At 34.0% G+C, this 19,848-nt stretch overlaps 1 protein-coding gene across 1 annotated transcript; it reads right to left on the bottom strand.

Annotated features, from left to right (window-relative positions):
• Nucleotides 1–17,035: 17,035 nt before the first annotated feature.
• LOC140174298 (uncharacterized) lies at nt 17,036–19,287 on the bottom strand. The gene is made up of 4 exons (XM_072198723.1): nt 19,203–19,287; nt 18,890–19,101; nt 17,902–18,012; nt 17,036–17,326 (listed from the first exon to the last, which is right to left on the bottom strand). The coding sequence occupies exons 1-4, from the start codon at nt 19,285–19,287 to the stop codon at nt 17,036–17,038; spliced, it is 699 nt and encodes a 232-aa protein (XP_072054824.1).
• Between the last annotated feature and the right edge of the window lie 561 nt (nt 19,288–19,848).

Genomic DNA, 19,848 nt, shown 5'->3' with positions numbered 1-19,848 from the left:
GAAGAAGAAAAACAAGAAAGAGATGAATGAGAGAGAGGAAAGAGAAATAGTAGTTAATTAAACAAAAGATAAAAGTGAATCAATTTCCCTTTCTTTTTATTGACAAACGTGTAGCCTTGGTGCTTGCAATCAAATCACTTTGTCAATTTCTCTTTCATAGTTCCCATGTAATAAATGATAGTTGAGTGTAATTTGAAATCCAACACATGTTTGAATTTTTGGATCTGTTGAAAACAATTTGGCTTCCCTCTTCATTGTTTTCGGGTAATGCATGAGGAATTAGCATTGCATATAATTGGGCTTAGTTTCATCAATTATTAAATCTAGCCCAAGTAATAACATATGCTTTCCTGATGAATTTTTTGTTTCAGATCAAGCATAGGAAGCTCTCATAAAAAATTAACCATGGGCTTGGTTGTAATCAACATTGAGCTTGGCCCATCAATATAAAATTTCAGCCACTTAGTATAAAACATGTAACAAGGCTGGTTATTGGGCTTAAGCCAGAAATTCATTTTTCGGCCCAATATAAAATCTGCACAACAAAATTATTAATTAGGCAAATATAAATTAAGATCAAATTAATAATTTTGTAATTAAATATTTTAATAATGTTTGTTCATCATCAAAATTAAATAAGAGTTTTCCAAACTCATCACAAAGGAAACTAGGAAGAATTCAAGTTAAATTCCTAAAATGAAAATAGAAAAATTTCCAGGTTATTTTTAGAAGACTAACGATTTTAATTTAGAGTGCCAAAGAAGTAGTTCAATAAATGTGTTTGGAGTGATGATGGTCTTAAAGGTTATATTCCTCTAATGAGAGTTTGATTAACTTAATTTTAGTCATTTATGATGGTGAAAGAAGTTTGAGAAATGGGAATAGTTGAAAGGTTGAAATGGGATTTAATGGAAATGATGAGACGGACTGAATGATAATAAAAACTAGATACATTAATTTTTTCGGTAGGTGAATTAGGATTTAAATTATGAGAAAATTTAGGTGTAGCACTTTTATTAAAATTTGGCCTATTAAAATTTTAAAACTTTTTTTTGAATCAATAAGAGCTCAACACAAATGTGGAGCGTTTAAGACATAAAACAACAAAAAAATGCCAATAATTACCACCTACATTTCTCAAACCGATGCATATCCTTATGTCATCTCCGTCATTACCATCAACAACAAAATGGATCGCGGCTCCTCCACTGCTTGTAACTAAGCGTAGTCATGTGGATGATGTCTTCAACACGTTTTCCTATATTCTGAAATAATCTCCTATTCCTTTCCAACCAAACGTTCCAAATTATCGCGAAGAAACTTATAAATCACTTCTTGCTTTTCTCCTTCCTTGTTGTGACACATGTCCAGTTTTAAAAGTGTTCCTTTAAAGTATCCGGAACGGACCATTTTTTGCCAAATTCAGATAATCAAGCGCACCACAGCTGTCATATAAATTCACAACCAAGAAACAGGTGGCAGACATATTCAACATACTTATTACATAAAACACACATATTATCACCTTGATTAACAATTCCGAGTCGACATAGTCTTTCTTTTGTATTCACTCTACCTATCAAAGCAAACCAAATAAATAGCTCAACATTTGGAGGGACTAAGCCTTTCCAAATAGTCTTGGTAAAGCTATAGCTTGTTATGTCCTCCGGAAGCGTCTCCGCCTGTAATACTTGCACAAAGGAGTTAGTAGAAAATACACCTTGTCTGTCAAACTTCCAAACAACTCTATCCTCTCTGTCAAAATCTAGTTTAATCGGCCTCAAGGTTTCATGTAATTGATTCAGAAGTTCCAACTCCCATTGGAGTAGCTCATGCCTCCACTGAAAGTTCTAGATTCACTCAAGCCCATCCCAAAACCCACAAACACCTATGACAAAATCTTTTGGGGTTGAAACCGAGAATAGCCTTGGAAACCTCCTTCAGAGATCTGCAACTTAACCAGACGTCTTCCCAAAAGTGAGTTCTTCTACCATCACCAATCTCCATTTCCAATCCAGTTATCATCTTATCTCTTATAGATTGCTCCTTTATCTGTATCTGACAAATGTTCTTCCATAACCCCCCTCTAGTAGGTAACTCCTGGATTGATAAAAGCTGGATAGGGGAGAGATTATTACAAGAGCAAACTACTTTCTTCCACAACAGACACTCCTCTTTAGAGAACCTCCACCACCACTTAAATAACAGGGCTGTATTGTGGAGCATCGCATCACCAACTCCTAGCCCGCCTAGCCTCTTCGGAGCTTGGACCACTTTCCATCTAACCAAAGCCATGCCATTCCCCCCATCCTCCTTTCCTCACAAGAACCTCCTTTGTAATGAAATAAGTTCCTCCGCAACAGTCTTCGACATCTTATATAGGCTTAAATAATACACTGGCAAACTATTTAAAACAGACTTAATGAGTACTAACTTTCCCGCTTAATTAAGTACCTTGGATTTCCATAGCTTAGCTTCTCCTCCACTTTGTCTATTATTGGCGTTCAAGTCTTGAGGAGTCTCGGATTCGCACCTAGAGGGATCCCCAGGTATTTAACCGAAAGAGCAGCTTCCTTACACCCCAGCAGACCACACATGCTCTGTACCCAATATTGATCACAATTGATTGGTATCAAACTGAATTTCTCAAAATTGATACTTAACCCCGACATCAGTTCGAAGTAGCGAAGAAGCCTTTTGTAGTTCTTAATGGACTCCTCCTCTGGCGGACAAAACAACACAGTATCATCAGCGAACTAAAGATGTGACAATTTTATATTGTCTCTCCCCACGAATAGAGGGGATATCCGACCATTTCTGACAGCCTCCCCAATCATCCTATGTAGGACATCAACAACAAGTACAAACAAGAAAGAAAAAAGAGGATCACCTTGTCTCAGACCTCTACTCATCTTGAACGGCTTAGTTGGTGATCCATTTATCAACACTGACATAGTAGATGTGCCAACACACTTCATAACCTACTCCCTCCACCTGCGCACAAAACCCATCTTTTGCAGGACAATGTCTACAAACCGCCACTTGACCCTATCATATACCTTTTGAAAATTCAGCTTGATTATAGCCGCTTCCTTCTTCCTCGATTTGAGCCAATGCACAGTTTCGCAAACAATAAGAGCGTCATCGTGTATTTTCCGGCCCTTTACAAACGCACTCTGAGTCTCGCCAACCAAATCTGACATAACTGATCTCATGCTCCTAACCAAAATCTTAGAAATCACCTTATACACAACCAACCATGCTGATTGGTCAAAGGTACTTGATCTCCTTAACCCTAACAAACTTTGGCACCAAAGCCACCCATGTGAGATTCGAGTCTTTCGATAGTCTAGATGTCTGAAAGAACCCTAACACAATTGTCGTGAATTCAGCTCCAATTTCATCCCAACACTTCTTGATGAAGTTCATGTTATACCCATCACTACTTGGTGCCCTAGAAAATTCACAGTCCCACACAGCTTCTTTAATCTCCTCAAACGATAATAATACCTCCAGAGCTGCAGCATCTTCTTCAGCTATTAAATTCACCAATCCATCTCTAAAACTCACGAAAAGAGACTCCTCCTAATAATACAAATTCTTATAAAACTCTCTGATAGTAATTTGTATTTTTACTTAATTTCTGACTAACCTTTCATTAATTACCTAAAATTTTTGTTTGGTGGCCTATTAGAAACTTAGGAATTGTACTTGATTTATAATTATAATAACGAAGGAGTTAAATAAATGGTTAGTTTTAATGGAATTTTAGACAGTGAAAATATCTAAATTTAAAAAGAAAAAAATTGTCCAAATATTTTCTAAATTTTATAAATAAACGCCAGTAGAGGATTATTAATGAAATTAAGTTTTCTTATATTAAAAATTCTAGGTTATTTAATTACATATATTGAGATTGGTGACTTTTGCCGTGGTTATGTTCTATGGATTTGATTATCTTATAATTTTGGTGGTAATTTGACTAACGATGGAATAATCATGATAGTGCGGGCAGAAGTCCATAGTTGGTGCACTATAACAAAACAGTATTTTGGCGACGTTTTTTTTAATGCTTGGTGACAGTTAAAATTGTCACTAAATGGTTTTGCGACAGTTAAAAAAACATCACAAATTTGATGATCGCCAGCTGACATAGTAACGGTTTTGGACCACCGTTAGTAAGGAGTGTCGCTAAATTGTTTGTGACGGTTTTTAAAATATAAAACTGTCACTAAGTTGTAACACTTATAAAAATGATTTTTATACTGTATTTTGCAACGTTTTAAAATTATCATTAAATTACTAAATTCTGTGACAGTTTTTTCTTATATTTTATGACTATTTTAAACCGTCACGATATTTAGCAATGATTTGAAACCGTCACTAAGTTACTAGTTCTTATGACAGTTTTAAGCATATTTAATGACTATTTAAACTGTCACAATATTTTTAGTGACAGTTTTACGATTTAAAACCGTTACTAAGTTACTTATTTCTGCGACAGTTTTTTTCTGTATTTAGTGAACTATTTTAAACTGTTATAATCTCTCAAACATCAAAGATTTCTATTATCAAAAGTTGAATTCTCCAAAAATAACATCATATTTCAACAAATCAAAAATTCAATCCCACAAGTTTTACAAAAATAACAACAATGTTGGGCTGCCTGTATCTCTGATGTAGTCCCACTTATTTCAACAGTCATCTCCCCTGGCACACCCCTTCTCTCCTAACCATAACACTTGCTCCTCTAGCACGACAAATGTAACTGATATTTGCACTTGATGCTCCAATAATAGCATCTGCATATGATAGAGGAATTTGCATGTGCTGCGTAACCTATGTAGTAGAAACGAAATTACATAAAATCAAGATACGATGCGTCATCAAATGAATATCACTCTCCACAAAAATTCTCAACTTAGGCAAAAGAAGACACCTTAGTTTCAGCAGATTGTTGTGGTTGTGCACTTGGTGGATGAATTCCAGCGGAAGGATCCCTACCATAAGCAGATAGTGCAGCCTGATGGAATTGTTTGTCCATAGGAGGCAGGTCGGCTATTGGGTAATAATTATCATAGGGAATTGATGGTGGCATATATTGCTGACTAGGGGGTGCAAAAGCAGGCCACCGCCACCAGGAGCTGGAAACCCTTGAGGAGGAGGAACCCAAGGTTGGCGTGGGGGTGCATTGTAGTTGACTCAAACATTTGGCATTTGCATCTGACAGTGAAAAAAAAAGACAACAGAATTGTTAGCAAAGATGGTTGGTGCATGTGTAACTTCAAAACAACATATAAAATTGCTGTATCACAAACAATATACATTTAGAAAAGGTCCAAGACATTGTAAAATTGTAAAAGAAACTTCATATCTACCTTTTGGTCTTTGCATTCGCACCTTTTAGCTTCGTGGAAAGAAAATGAGGGAGAGGTAAAAGGACTTGCCTCTGTTTCAAATACTCCAACTATGCTGCGGACTGCGGTCAACCAAGAACTTACGCAAATGAACTGCAATAATTTCAACTGCCTTATGAACTCTGGTAGGTTCACCTTGTACTTCAACAACACTATCGTCTCTCAAAGCAAACACAGGCAGGTTTTCTGTTTTAAATAGTACATTATTCAAGAAAATTAAAACTCAGTAACCAAAATCTTTTTAAGATTAAATATCATAAATAGTTCTTGCATATTTTTTCATCAAGTGAAGGTAACATATAATTGCCATTTCTAACAAGAAATTAATGAACTCTCTAAACAATTATATTACAGCAGTCTGATCACTAATGCAGCAGGAAAAGGAAAAAAAAAGGGGGGGATCAATGTAAATTGGGAGAATATGCCATATAAAATCAACTAAAAGACCACTTGATAAATAATTCTAAAAAAGTAAAGTGTACTGGTTTCCAAATATAAGCAAGGTATCCTAATATAATAGAAAATAGATGGGAACAAACCTAGCAAGGTATCCTAATATAATCAAAAATAGATGGGAACAAACTTGATCCAAGAACACATATAATGCAACCAGAGCCATCTTGAATGGATTTTGTGGTGGAATCCTGCTTCCCAATCAGACTTTCTGCTTGAGTATCTGCAACTAGAAGCCTAGTGATAATTGAGGACCAGCACCTGATGTGTCTGCCGAGTCAGATTATCTTGTTGAACAAAATGATCTTGTTGAAAACTTGTGACTTCAATAGTTAAAAACTTGGGAAAGAAAAGAGAACTAGAATAATACAATGGTTTGAAGCAAACATGTATTAGAGATCGCACCTCTTTGTCCAGTAGTTCTTCAACTTTTGACAGAGAACTAGAGTTTCTTTCTTATTGTTTTTCCGAGCACCAATAGCAGATAACTAGTTATGAGCTCTATGAAGCAAATCAATAATAAAGGCTTAACGATACTTTGATCAATTTATACTTTGATCATTTTTAATCAACTCCTTTGAATACAATTTTGTAGCAAGTCCTTAGAACAATTTAACATTACAAATTTTTTGGTTATATTGAATAGATTTAAAGTTTAACTTAGTCTCCGGCTTCCACTCCACTAAATAGTAATAATTAATGAAGACCAAATAATAATACCTCTTTGACAGGTCAACCTTTTCAGATTTCACATTTATTCTTCTCAAGAGCTTCTTAAATTTTGCTTCAGCTTCAATGGTTCTTCCTCGTTGAAAAATACCTCTAACAAAGTAAGATCAACACTTAAATACTAGATTTACAAGATGATGAATGATTTCGGTTATCATAGTAATATTAACTAATAAATAAAGTGAAATTTAATTACCTGAAAAAATTCTAAAATATCTCGGAACAAGTTCCTTTGGCTATTAAGATCCTTTTTGGCAGAACCCTTGCTACGAGTCTCCACAAAAAAGGTTTCTGTATTGATTTATGGCCTTCCCTTTCAATCCTTGTAAATATATTAATTGGCCAACCTACATTGCTTCTCAATTGATTAGAAAAGAAAGCTATTAGCTATATAGCTAGTGGTAGAAAAGAAAGATTAGAAAAAGAAAGAATTTCACATCTGATGAATATATATATATATATATATATATATATATATATATATATGTTAGGATACTGTTGATGGCTTCAGTAACTTTCTTGTCCACATGAAATAAGCTAAACTTTCCTCGGGGCTTGGAAACAAAGCTACTACTACTACCATTTCACACTTTTATATATCTATCTTAAGCATCAATTAACATACATAGATACATAGCAGAAAATAAGACACATTTCAAGCATATACTTGACTACTTGTCTCTCTCAGTTTGGGTGATTTCAACATAGCTAAGCTGTACTTTCTCAATTGCTTGAAAATTGAGGGCAAAAGCTAATGAAGATGAAATTAAACCATGCTAGAAATCCATTAGTTAAGAAGAGCAAGAAAAGAAAAGCATGCTCCAAGAACCTTACAATACTAATTCACTGCTGCAATCTTGATATATAACTTACAGAAGCAGTGATAGATATATATCATCACTATTAATTTTTAGAGCTAAGTTGGCAAAGGTAGAGGAGGGGGGATATCTACAATTGAAACAATTTATCTAGCAAGATTGTATCAAATGTAGAAATCATGTCTCGATCATGTTAAGCAAACAAATAAATTGGGAATTGATAATAAGGTGTGTAACTGTTGAGTGTTGACTTCACTTGACCATAGATTAGTAACGAGTGTCTCTTGCTTCAAATTCAGACACCTTCATTCAAGACTTTAATTTGCTTAATTTAGTGGACTTTACACTCATCAATCATAACATAGACAACACCTTTAGGAATACTTTTTCTATTCTACATATATTTGGATTTGATTCTAAAATAAATATTTATTTAAAAATTAGCCAATAGATTTTTTTTTCCATTAATAGTTCTTTTAAACAAAGAATGAAAAACAAAAGAAAGAGTTAAATTCTCTTAGTGCCTAAATTGTTCATTCTATTGAATTTTGCATGGACCAGGTTATAGGACTTAAATTTTCTGCAAAAAAGAACTCTTTAAAGTCAGGGTTAAAATCATATATGTATTTAGGAATTAAATTTATGTCTATTTAAGCATATTATTGAAGTCTAAATAGCTATTGGTACCAGCTAATCAAGATTAATGCTTCAACACCATAAGTTCAACTGAAGACTATTTATTAAAAATAATGCATGGCTCAAAATTTGAAGCAAGAGATTGAAGATTGTTGATGAATTTTTTTTCTTGAAATCAATAACTCACAAGATAATACAAGATATTATGAGAACATACCTTGGATCCTTGGAACCTAATTTTTTCGGACTCTTCACAACATTAGCAAGTCTTGTTTTACAGAATTCCGTTTTATCAGGAACTTAAAGACTATAATTCCATTAGTGCCTTCCATCCCATCATTAGTATTTTGAAGGGATCCGATGAAAAGTACCTATGATGACAATGGCTTTTAACTTTAAGCCTTGATCATGAAGAAAGGCAAGTTTGGTGAAAACAGAGCCTAATTTAGCAAAATATTTTGTATCATTCACTGTGAGGATTCATAACCTTATTAACTGAATGCCACGAAAGATATGTATATGAAAAAGATTTAGTTCAGGCTGGCATGCTTTATCAACTCCGCCTATGTTACACTAGCGGTACATAGCCGGTCCCAAACCCGGATAAAGGAGGAGGGTTGTGTTAGGTCTTCGGCAACCAACATAAAATTATAGCCGAACCCCCATGACATGAATCAAAGACATTATTGCGCTAAAGCTAGGTCGTTGCCCGGAAGCAACGTGCCGTATGGCTCGAGTACGGTGTCAAAGCAAGAGTCGCTGCATCGGTGCCCGGATGTAGTGTTAAATGAGCAAGGGTTCTCGCATTTTCGTGAACGGACGAGGGTAAATAAGCTAGTTCACAAAGTAAAAGGTAAAGGTCGAAACGACAGAAGGTTGAGATTTGGGACATGGAACATAGGCACTCTAACAGGAAAGTCCATGGAGGTGGTAGACACCATGACAAGGAGGAAGATTAACATTATGTGCCTACAAGAAACGAAATGGGTTGGTGCAAAGGCTAGGGAGTTGGATACTTCTGGTTTCAAACTTTGGTATACAGGAAAAGTGAAGAATAGGAATGGGGTTGGAATAATTGTGGATAAGCAGTGGAAGAAGGACGTAGTGGATGTCAAGAGGGTGGGAGATCGGATCATCTCTATCAAACTTGTAGTGGAGGGAGGTGCTTTCCATATGATTAGCGCCTATGCACCACAAGTGGGTTCAGACGAACAACACAAGATTAGGTTTTGAGAGGATCTAGAGAGTTTGGTTCAAGGCATACCTTTGGGAGATAAGATTTTCTTAGGAGGAGATTTAAATGGCCATGTTGGGAGAGAAGTGACTAGATATGGGAGTATTCACGGAGGCCATGGTTTCGGGGTGATCAATACCGAGGGTAAAACTACTTTGGACTTTTCCTCAACCTTTGATCTTCTCATCGCAAATACATGTTTTAAAAAGAGAGACGAACATCTTATAACCTATAAGAGTGGCATGACAAGCTCTCAAATCGACTTCTTCTTGTTGAGGAGAGTCGACTGGAAATTTTGCATTAACTGTAAAATTATCCCGGGAGAGAGTTTGACAACACAACATAGGGTGCTCGTCGTGAATTTTCGCGTTGAGCAAAAGTTGAGAAAAAGACATCATACGAAGAACCCAAGGATGAGGTGGTGGCGGATGAAAGGTGAGGAACAAAGAAGCTTCCTAAGACGGGTAGGAGAAGAGGCAAAGTGGGATGGGAATGGAATCGCGGAAGAGATGTGGAGGGAGATGGCAGAAGTTATTAGAAGAACAGCGAAAGAAAGTTTTGGTGAATCTAAAGGAATAGGACCAAGAGACAAGGAGTCCTGGTGGTGGAATGCGAGTATACAAGAAAAGATAAAGATAAAAAGGGAATGCTTTAAAGAGTGGTCTTTATGCCGCAATGCAAAAAACTGGAAAAAATATAAGGCGGCTAAGAAAGAGACAAAAGTGGCTGTAAGTGAAGCAAGAACAAGAGCATATGAGGGTCTCTACCAGTCTTTGGGCATGAAAGAAGGAGAAAAAGGTATATATAGAATCGCAAAGAGCTGGGAAAGAAGAACGAGAGATTTGGATCAGGTTAAGTGCATAAAGGATAAGGATGGAGAGGTGTTGGCTCAAGAGGAGAAGATTAATGAAAGGTGGAAGAGCTACTTCTACGAGTTATTTAATGAGGGACAGAAGACTCTTCTGAGCGTTGGTCGATTATGTACAAGGGAAGAAGATCAAAACTTTGACTACTATCGAAGGATTCGAGACTTCGAGGTAAAAGAAGCTCTAAAGCAGATAAAAATTGGCAGGGCAGTAGGACCTGATAATATCCCGATTGAGGTTTGGAAGGGTCTTGGAGAAAAAGGCATCAACTGGTTAACCAAGCTTTTTAATGAGATTTTAAGGTCAAAGAAGATGCCTGATGAGTGGAGAAAGAGCACCTTGGTACCTATCTACAAGAATAAGGGGGATATACAAAGTTGCGGAAACTATAGAGGGATTAAGCTTATGAGTCATACTATGAAGTTATGGGAAAGGGTGATAGAACGGAGGTTGAGAAAAGAGACACAAGTAACAGAGAACCAATTTGGATTTATGCCAGGCAGATCTACCACTGAAGTGATATACCTATTAAGAAGGATAATGGAGATGTATCGTAGTAATAAAAGGGATCTACATATGGTGTTTATTGTTTTGAAAAAAGCGTATGATAGGGTACCAAGGGAGGTCTTATGGAAGGTTTTAGAAAAGAGGAGAGTAAGGATCGCATATATTCGGGCAATTAAAGACATGTATGATGGGGCCACAACTAGTGTGAAGACTCAAGGTGGTGTGACAGAGGAATTCCCTATTGGTATAGGATTACACCAGGGATCATCCTTAAGTCTATACCTTTTCACATTAGTCTTGGAAGTACTCACAGAGCACATCTAAGAGCCTGTGCCATGGTGCATGCTTTTTGCCGATGATATCATCCTTATGGGAGAGTCAAGAGAAGACCTAAATAAGAAGTTGGAGTTATAGAGAGAAGCTTTAGAAGTGTATGGTCTGCGCATAAGCCGTAGCAAGACGGAATATATGGAATGTAAGTTCAGTCTGAGAAGGAAAAACCCCAATATAGAGGTGAAGATTGGAGAAAACATCCTACGAAAAGTTAAAAGTTTTAAGTATCTTGGGTGCATCCTACAGGATAATGGAGAAATTGAACAGGATGTAAATCATAGGATCCAAGCAGGTTGGTCAAAATGGCTGAGTGCATCTGGTTTTATATGCGACAAAAAAGTGTCTTTAAAACTTAAAGGTAAATTCTATCGCACCGCTATAAGACCGGCTATGCTGTATGGTACGGAGTGTTGGGCGGCTAAAGGGGAGTACGAACATAAGCTGAGTGTGGCAGAGATGAAGATGTTGAGATGGATGAGTGGTCATACGCGATTGGATAAAATAAGGAATGAAGATATAAGGGCTGGAGTAGCACCCATTGTGGAAAAGATGGTTGAATCGCGTCTCAGGTGGTTTGGACATGTGAGAAGAAGACCGATAGAACATCCAGTCAGGAGGGTGGATGAGATGGAAGATGGACAAAGGGCGAAAGGCAGAGGAAGACCTAAGAAGACCATCCATGAGGTGGTCAAACGAGATCTACATGTAAACGGTCTCTCTGTAGACATGATACATGATAGAGCACAATGGCGTCGTTTGATTCATGTAGCCGACCCCACTTAGTGGGACAAGGCTTTGTTGTTGTTGTTGTTGTTGTTGGCATGCTTTATCAGCGTTCAGCATAATTACACACAAATGGGCCAATATTGAATACATGCAGAACAAGGATACAAAACAACATGTGCATAACCCTACAATAAAATATAAAACCATCAATAAAGTACCTGTTTATGTTGTTCAGCTTGCAACCTATCAACTGTGCTTAGAAACCCGTCAACTGCAAACTCAGCTCACTCATTTCCAACTTCAGCTATCACCATCACGTACATAATTCAAGAAGAACATCAACCAGTTCATGATGCCATCAAGGCATAGAAACATCAAAGGAATCAAGAGAAGAAATAACAAATAGAGCATTCAAAGAAATCTGGTTGAAGCATTTCATCGAACATATTGAGTGCAGGTAAAATTAAAATGATATAAGAGAATTCAAAGAAACAATCACAAGTATGAACATAAGGATATAATCATAACAGTAAATTACAACAACAACAAAGAAATTTCAAGGAAAAATATAGTAGAAGAACAATTAAATACTCACTATCAATGTTCAGTGGGGTTGGAAGAGAAGAAAAAATTTGCCAAATGGGGAATTAGGGTACAGTTCGCACACATAACAGAAGGGAAGAGAAAGGATGACGCGGGAGACGACGAACAGTGAAAGGTGAGCGCAAACCGCAACAGTGAATAGCGAACGCGAACTGCGACGCAGCGACGGTGAACAGCAAACACACTGCGACGGTAAACGGCAAATGCGAACTGCGACGGTGAAGGTAATGGTGTTACTTTCTCTGTTTCTCGTCTCTTCTCATCTCATCTCATCTCAAATGGTAGCAAATAAGGTTTTGCAAGAAATGAAAAGTGAAAGGTAAACTGAAGAGAGATATAAATCTCATTACTGACGGTTAAAAAAATTATATTATAAGTGTCACAATGTTAAGTAATGGAGACCTTTAGAATTAGGGTCACAAATTTAGCGTAGCTATATGGCTAATTTGGTGTAGTGGTGGATTCTCATAATTGAAATTAAATCTTTTTTTTAAATTAAAATTTTTTTATTAATTTTATAATCAAAATGTGCCACATGTCATATTTTCATTGCAACTGAAATTAAATTTTTTTTTCTAAAATTAAAGAGTTCTCCCTGCCTCCCTCTTTTTTTTTCTATTTCTCTCATTCTTTCAACTATTCTATCTATTTTATATATTATTACCAATGACTAATTACTAATTTGACAATCAAAATGTACAACATGATATTCTTTAATTGAATTAAAATTAAAATTGAAATATTTAAAATAAATTAAAATATACCTATATTATATATCATATATTACTATCTAATTTAATAATCAAATGTGTTACATGACACTCTCTTATTAAAATTGAGAAAAAATATTTTTTTTTTCAAAATTAATAAACTTCCTTCCTAAATTCTCTCGTCTACCTCTCTCCATTTTTCTATTTTTCTCTACTATTTTTACTCTATATATAATTTATATTTTATGTTACTAATTTGACAAATCAAAATATGTCATCTGATATTTTTTACAATTAAAATAAAAATTTTTCTTCCAAAATTAACAAACTCTCACTCTCACTCTCATTCTTCATCTTTATCTTTCTCTCCCTTTTATTTCATTCTCTATTTTTTGTATCTTTCTCTTTAATAGAAAACAAAATTAGCAAAATAATATAATTTAATAAAAAATATTATTATTATTTTTATTATATACATAGTTTTTTAGTTTTTTAAATTTTTACCGCTTATCTTTTTAATCTATATTTTCATTTCTCTTCTTTCAAATATTTATTACATATAATTTGGAGAGAATATTAATGTTATAATTAAAAGTTAGAATCAATATTTAATTGTTTTAAAAAAATTAATTTTGAGTTAATTTATAACTATCAATATAATTTTTTATGCTAATATCTAATTATAATTTTATATATATAAAGAGAAAAAATATTATTTTTAAATAGAAAGTATAAAAATTAATTATTTCTATTTATGCAATAGACTTAACAGTTAACACCTAATTAAATATAAAAGTATACACGTTAAATTGTTTTAAATTTTAGTTAACGAATGTTAAAATTAATTATTAATAAAAAATTAAACATTTTCATATAAAAATAACAACTAAAAATCTTATTATTTGATTTTTATTTAAAAATACCTTAGTGTTTTTAGGTACAGACTTTTGTCAACCTACGACTTTTTTTTGTAAAAGTAGTTTGATTTTATAAATCTTGTGTTATGCATAATATATATTGTCGGAATAAAGTGGACCATAATTTTAAAAAATTTATATTTCCGTAATATTATTACGGGTAAAAATACTAGTATGAGTATAAATATTATGTATTGAGATATTGAATTAGTATATTTTATATAGAATAATATTATATATTTAAGTTTTTTTGTTAATTAAATCTAATTAAATTGGTATAACATAATAAAAATCAGTTATAGTTAGCATTATTGTAAGTCTTATTGTTTAACTTGGTTATACTTAATTCATAAAAAGACTTAAATGTGTAGCATTATTTTTATTATTTTTATTAATTTTTTATAATTATATTTTTATTATTATATTTTTCTTTTTCTTAAATTTTGTGTATGAAAAAACTACAAAAAAAAATTGTCGAAAATCATTGAATTTATTGACAGATTTATGAAAAAAAATTGTCAATAAATTTATTATCATCAAATTTAGTGGCAGAATATTTAAAACGGTAAAAAGTTCGCTCGTAATAAATTACTATTGAAATTTTTTTGTTTGCTACTAATTATTGGTAGATTTAACAATAACTTTTGACTCTTAATTAACAAATTTCTAGGAGTCATTATTATCAAAAAAATTTCGACAGTAACAATTGATGTCATTAAATTATTTTTTGCGTGTTTATTACCATCGATTTGTTCCACAATAAATCTGAGAATTTTTACAAATAAATAAAATAACTATTTTATTTACGAATATAGGTTATTTTGAGCATTTTTATCGATTTGTGCAGCATGGCATATCTTATTTACAATATAAACGAAATAAGTATGTGCATATCTCATTTACACTGTCAACGAGATAAAAGACACGTCGACAATTACACGTATCACGTTTGTACATGTGACACATGGGGAAGAGTGACCTCCACATATTTTGTTTACCGTGTTAACGAGATATGCACATACTTATTTCGTTTATACTGTAAACTAGATATAATCTAAATTAAAATGTTGTCACTGTAAACGAGTTATAGTACGACAAATTTTCAGCTATAAAAAGATCTATAAATCATTGGTATTCTCGACAAACATCTCAATACTTCTTCTCCTCTGTTTCTTCAATAAATTTAGTTGAAATGTCTAGTGGAAGTAGTTTTTTTTGTTGTAATGTATTTCAACTGTCACATGCGAAATAGTGGAACTGGAGTTATATTTGAGTGTGAGATTTCTATTTCGATGCGCACTTGGAGAGCAGATTCTTTGTCTGAGTTAAGAAGAGTAGTTTTTTTTAAGTTTAATTACGCTGTTGGTCCCTATAATTTTGCGAAATTTTCAATTAGGTCCCTATACTTTTTTCCTTTTAATTGGGTCCCTACATTAAAATATTTTTTCAATTAGATCCCTCTTAGTAGTAATTGGCTTAATTATATAGGAACCCAACTAAAAAAAAAAATTGGTGCAGGGACCAAAAAAAAAGGAAAAAAAAGTGTAGGGACTCAATTGAAAAAAAATTAGTGCAGGGACCTAATTAAAAATAAAAAAAGTATAAGGACCTAATTGAAAATTTCGCGAAACTATAGGAACCAACAGAGTAATTAAACCTTTTTTTTATGCACACTATTGTTTCACAAATATGAATAAAAGTAGAAATTGAGACAAAAATAAAGTAGAATATATGTATACAAAAATCAACTACTAAATTAAGCAATATCTATGTGTATTTTTATATTAATTATATCATGTGTACAAAAAAAAAAAATACCAATCAGTCATCGCGTATAAAAATAATATCTCAAAATATTTTTATTATACTATTGTATATAAATGAGTTTGCTTATTCTACTAGGATAGATTTGGTTATTCTGGTGACTAATTATTTAATTAAAAAAATATGTGAATCAATATGTATATTGTATATAAATATATAGTGACTGAATCGATTTAGTAGTTAATTTTTTATTATACAGATAACATTGTTGTAATTTTAATATTTGGAGACAACACAGTTAAAAAACTAAATTTTCTTTTTCTATTATTTAAACAGAGTCATTACTTAGTAGGGATATCTCAAAGAGAGATTTCAACCGCTGCATAAGAAATTGAAATTGTTGCCAATAATTACTTGCATGTGTACTACTATCTTGGCAGCTAACAATGGTTATTCATGAAACACCTATGTCTTTATCCAGCAGCACCTTTAATTGCAAAAGAAGCCTTAAAGGACATGAAACTTGGCAACATCAATCACTAAACCACATCCGGCAGATAGCAGCGGTTATGTATAGGATTAGTAGCGGTTGCCAAATAAATAGCAGCGGTTGATAAATCCGCTAAAAGATAGTGTGCGGCTAAACCCTTAGCAGCGGTTATTAGGAACCGCTGGTACAACCGCTGCTAAATGGTATTTTGCAGTGGAATTATTTTGTAGCAGTTTCATCCGCTACTAAATCGTGAAAATATGATTTAAGGGAGATTGCAGCGGTTGTCAACCGCTGCAAAATGCCATACGTTTACTAATCTGTTAGAAATATAGCAGCGGATTTAAAACCGCTACCAAATGTCGAGTAACACTTTTTTTAAAAAAAAACCAGAATTTATAATAAAATATAACAACTCTTTTATTCTTTATATGTTCATCCACTCAATTGCATTAATTTATTAAAATAACCAACAGCCAATCCAAAAACAACACACGAAACAAAACATAAATAATTTTGCAAAGGTGAATCATTATAATGATAATTTGCATCTAGTGCATCCATTACTGTAAACTACAAATAAAGTTAACAAAATAAAAAACTACAAATAAATATCTCAAAAGTCATTATGAAAGTAAATAATAAAAGAGTATTTTGATTCCTACACTGATAAGTCAAATTATTAGTGCCCACACATCATCTTGCATGGGATGAGGTTGGTGCACTTCTCAAAGAATCCAAATTCACAGCTATTTCAGGTGGCAAATTACCTCCTTGCTGCTGGATTACGTATGTCAACAAATTTTTCATTGTCTTTATTTTTGCCTTTCCTTCAGCTGCCTCTTGTCTCCATTCTTTGTCTCTTTGTCTTTTCCTCTGCTGCTGCTGCCTTGAGTTCTGCTGCCTCCGCCTTGAGTTTCACAATCTCCATCTGATACTCCTCAATCTGTACACCGTAGTCTGACTGCTCTGAAATATTACGAAAACACCGACTCAGACATGTACCAATATCGAGTCCATGAACTCTTCCTGGGTGCTTCTTTCCAAGCACTTGTGCAAGGGAATCATTCTGTGAAAATTTCTTGCTAGAGGGGTCTTGGCTCTCAATAAGTTCAATTGCTTCCTGAAAACATGTGAGGTCCGGATTTACACTAATCTAAATTCAATGATAGTAATTGCAAAGGAACATTTGAAAAAGTAATGAACATGATTTACCCCAACCAAACGCGCTTCTTCATTCATATACTTTCCATTCTTTTTTTATGACTCATGATCCATCCCTCTCCTCTAACAATCATCAACACACATTTGTATTAAAGACAACACTGTATTACCAGAAACATGTCAATATTCTTAAATCGTAGTTAAATTAATTACTTCTTCGTGTCTCTTTCTTGCCATCGTTTTAGAACCTCCGGTATGTGTGTATTGTTGCTTTGAACGATTAACGGTATTTTTTCTACACTTCTTCTGCACACAAAACGAAGAAAAATAAATGTTATCGGGATAAATTACTACACTGTTAATGATTTTATAAATCAGCCTTGAGCGTACAACTTCAGGAAACAAAAAAAATGATAAGGTGATGAACTTTTGAGTAGTAGTTTTTCCACTATCACAATAAATTCAGCATATTTAGTAGTAATTCATTACCATTTAAAATTGCATACAATGAAATTTCAACTACATATTTCTTACCTTCGTGTCATCGTCCAACCGATATTGAAGAAACTTTTTCCAGTGATTTGCCTCTATTCCTGCTGGCTTACGCTTGATATTTTCCTCAAAAGTTAGTTCTTCGTCATAAACCTTATGGAACAAATGTTTTCTTGAATTCCTCCAGCAGCTTCCTATTCTTTGTACAATTTCCCTTTTATCCACCCTCTTTTATCGTCCTCATAGTGGAAGACTCGCTACAAGTAGTTCAGATCAAAAGACAACATATAATAATTAACCACCTCAAACAGACTTATGTATTATCAAAAAACATACTTTATGACATCAACAATTCTCGACAACAAAATTCACAGAAGTCAACTACAAGAAACTCAACATTCATTATCCTTCTCTAATTTACCAGACTAAAACAAATAAAATAGAAAACCAAAGAAATCCACCTACTAAAGGAGAGTTGCATCACAAAAAAAAAAACAGCATCCCCATAAAAAGGAAACAATGAAATAATCTCTCAAGAAAAAATTAAAACCACATAAACATTCAAAATTTCAAACTTTGGACGGTAACATAATCAACTTGTGCAAATGTGTTCCAAATTTATTTTCCTCAGACATTTTCATCTAACCGAAAATCATAAATAATATCTAGTCACTCTCTAATTAATAGCAATAGGAGCAGCTTTAACATTCTCATGAGGTTTATAAGTTTTATCATTATTATTGTTATTATTATTACTACAATTATTAGTTACATTGCTATACACGAAGGATCAGATTAATTGGGGATTAAGCTGTATAATTATATACTGCAATTTAAACTATACAAAAAATTCCTTACAAATTTATCGAATATTCTATAAAAATCCGTATGGTCGATATCATGTGTGTGCATCTTAATCTTTTCTTCTATTGTTCATTTAATATGTAAAAAAACAGTAATTTACACCGAGCATTGGTAGCACCTTACTTTATCAAACAAAAGAGTAAACATTACCTTAACCTGGTCATACGCATGCTCCTTGGAAGCCTTGCTCATTGTCTTCCAACTCTTTTGGTAATTGTTGAAAATCAGACCCCAATGTCCCCAAGAACTCGTTCAATAAGCCCGCTGCCTGACCAACTTGTTGCAACTCTCTGTTATGGTGTAGAACGATTTTCTTTCCAGGAGGAAGTGCTAATGCCTTCTTAACAGTCAGCTCCATAGAAGAGATCACACCATTTTCTAACAGTAATGAACAAACTTCAAATGTTAGTTTACTAAGAGAATATAATGCACAGAGAAGAATCATTACATTTACTAAGAAGCAAGCATCAGAAGAATACCTATGACATCAACAACTGAATAATCAGTGTCCTTTTTTTTGCTGTTGGCATTGCCTTGACGTTCAACTTCATGTGCGGCAAACATGTTGTCTAGATGGTCATCAAATGACTTGATCTCATCCGCCTTCGGGTCATAGTCTGCATCTTCTGAATGGTCATCTACACCTTCATGTGAATCCGGTGGATGCTTTCTATTTGTCGCAGGAGCTCGAGCGTCCCCAATGTCACCTGATGAAGCCAGCCGTGTTTCATTGCGAGGTGGTCAAAAGGGTACAGCGTTAACACAGGATTGTCGAGCACTGTTGCCGGAACGTGGAGGTGGAGGGGCTCTTGCACGTCACTGTGCACTTGAAGTATTTTCTCCCGTATCATGTGTTCCATCCGTTTACTAAAAACAAAGTAGTTAGAACATCAATTTATTTTATTCGATTTTCCCACAAATTAACTTGAAGAAGTGTATACACTAAAAGGCAAATGAACATTTTAAATAACTGGTGCATTAAATAACTCACCGGATTAGCGTGGATTTGACTATTAGGGCCAGCTACAATTCTGGCTGCATTACTAACGGTGTACCGAGGTTTCCTTGGTATTTGATTATTCCTTTCCACAACACAAGGTCATTAGAGAACCAGCAATAAAACGA

The sequence above is a fragment of the Arachis hypogaea genome, chromosome 7 (assembly GCF_003086295.3).
Source record: "Arachis hypogaea cultivar Tifrunner chromosome 7, arahy.Tifrunner.gnm2.J5K5, whole genome shotgun sequence".
In the NCBI taxonomy this organism is placed as follows: Eukaryota; Viridiplantae; Streptophyta; class Magnoliopsida; order Fabales; family Fabaceae; genus Arachis; species Arachis hypogaea.
The sequence above is the reverse complement of the archived record's forward strand: the minus strand, read 5'-3'. Positions and strand labels throughout refer to the sequence as shown.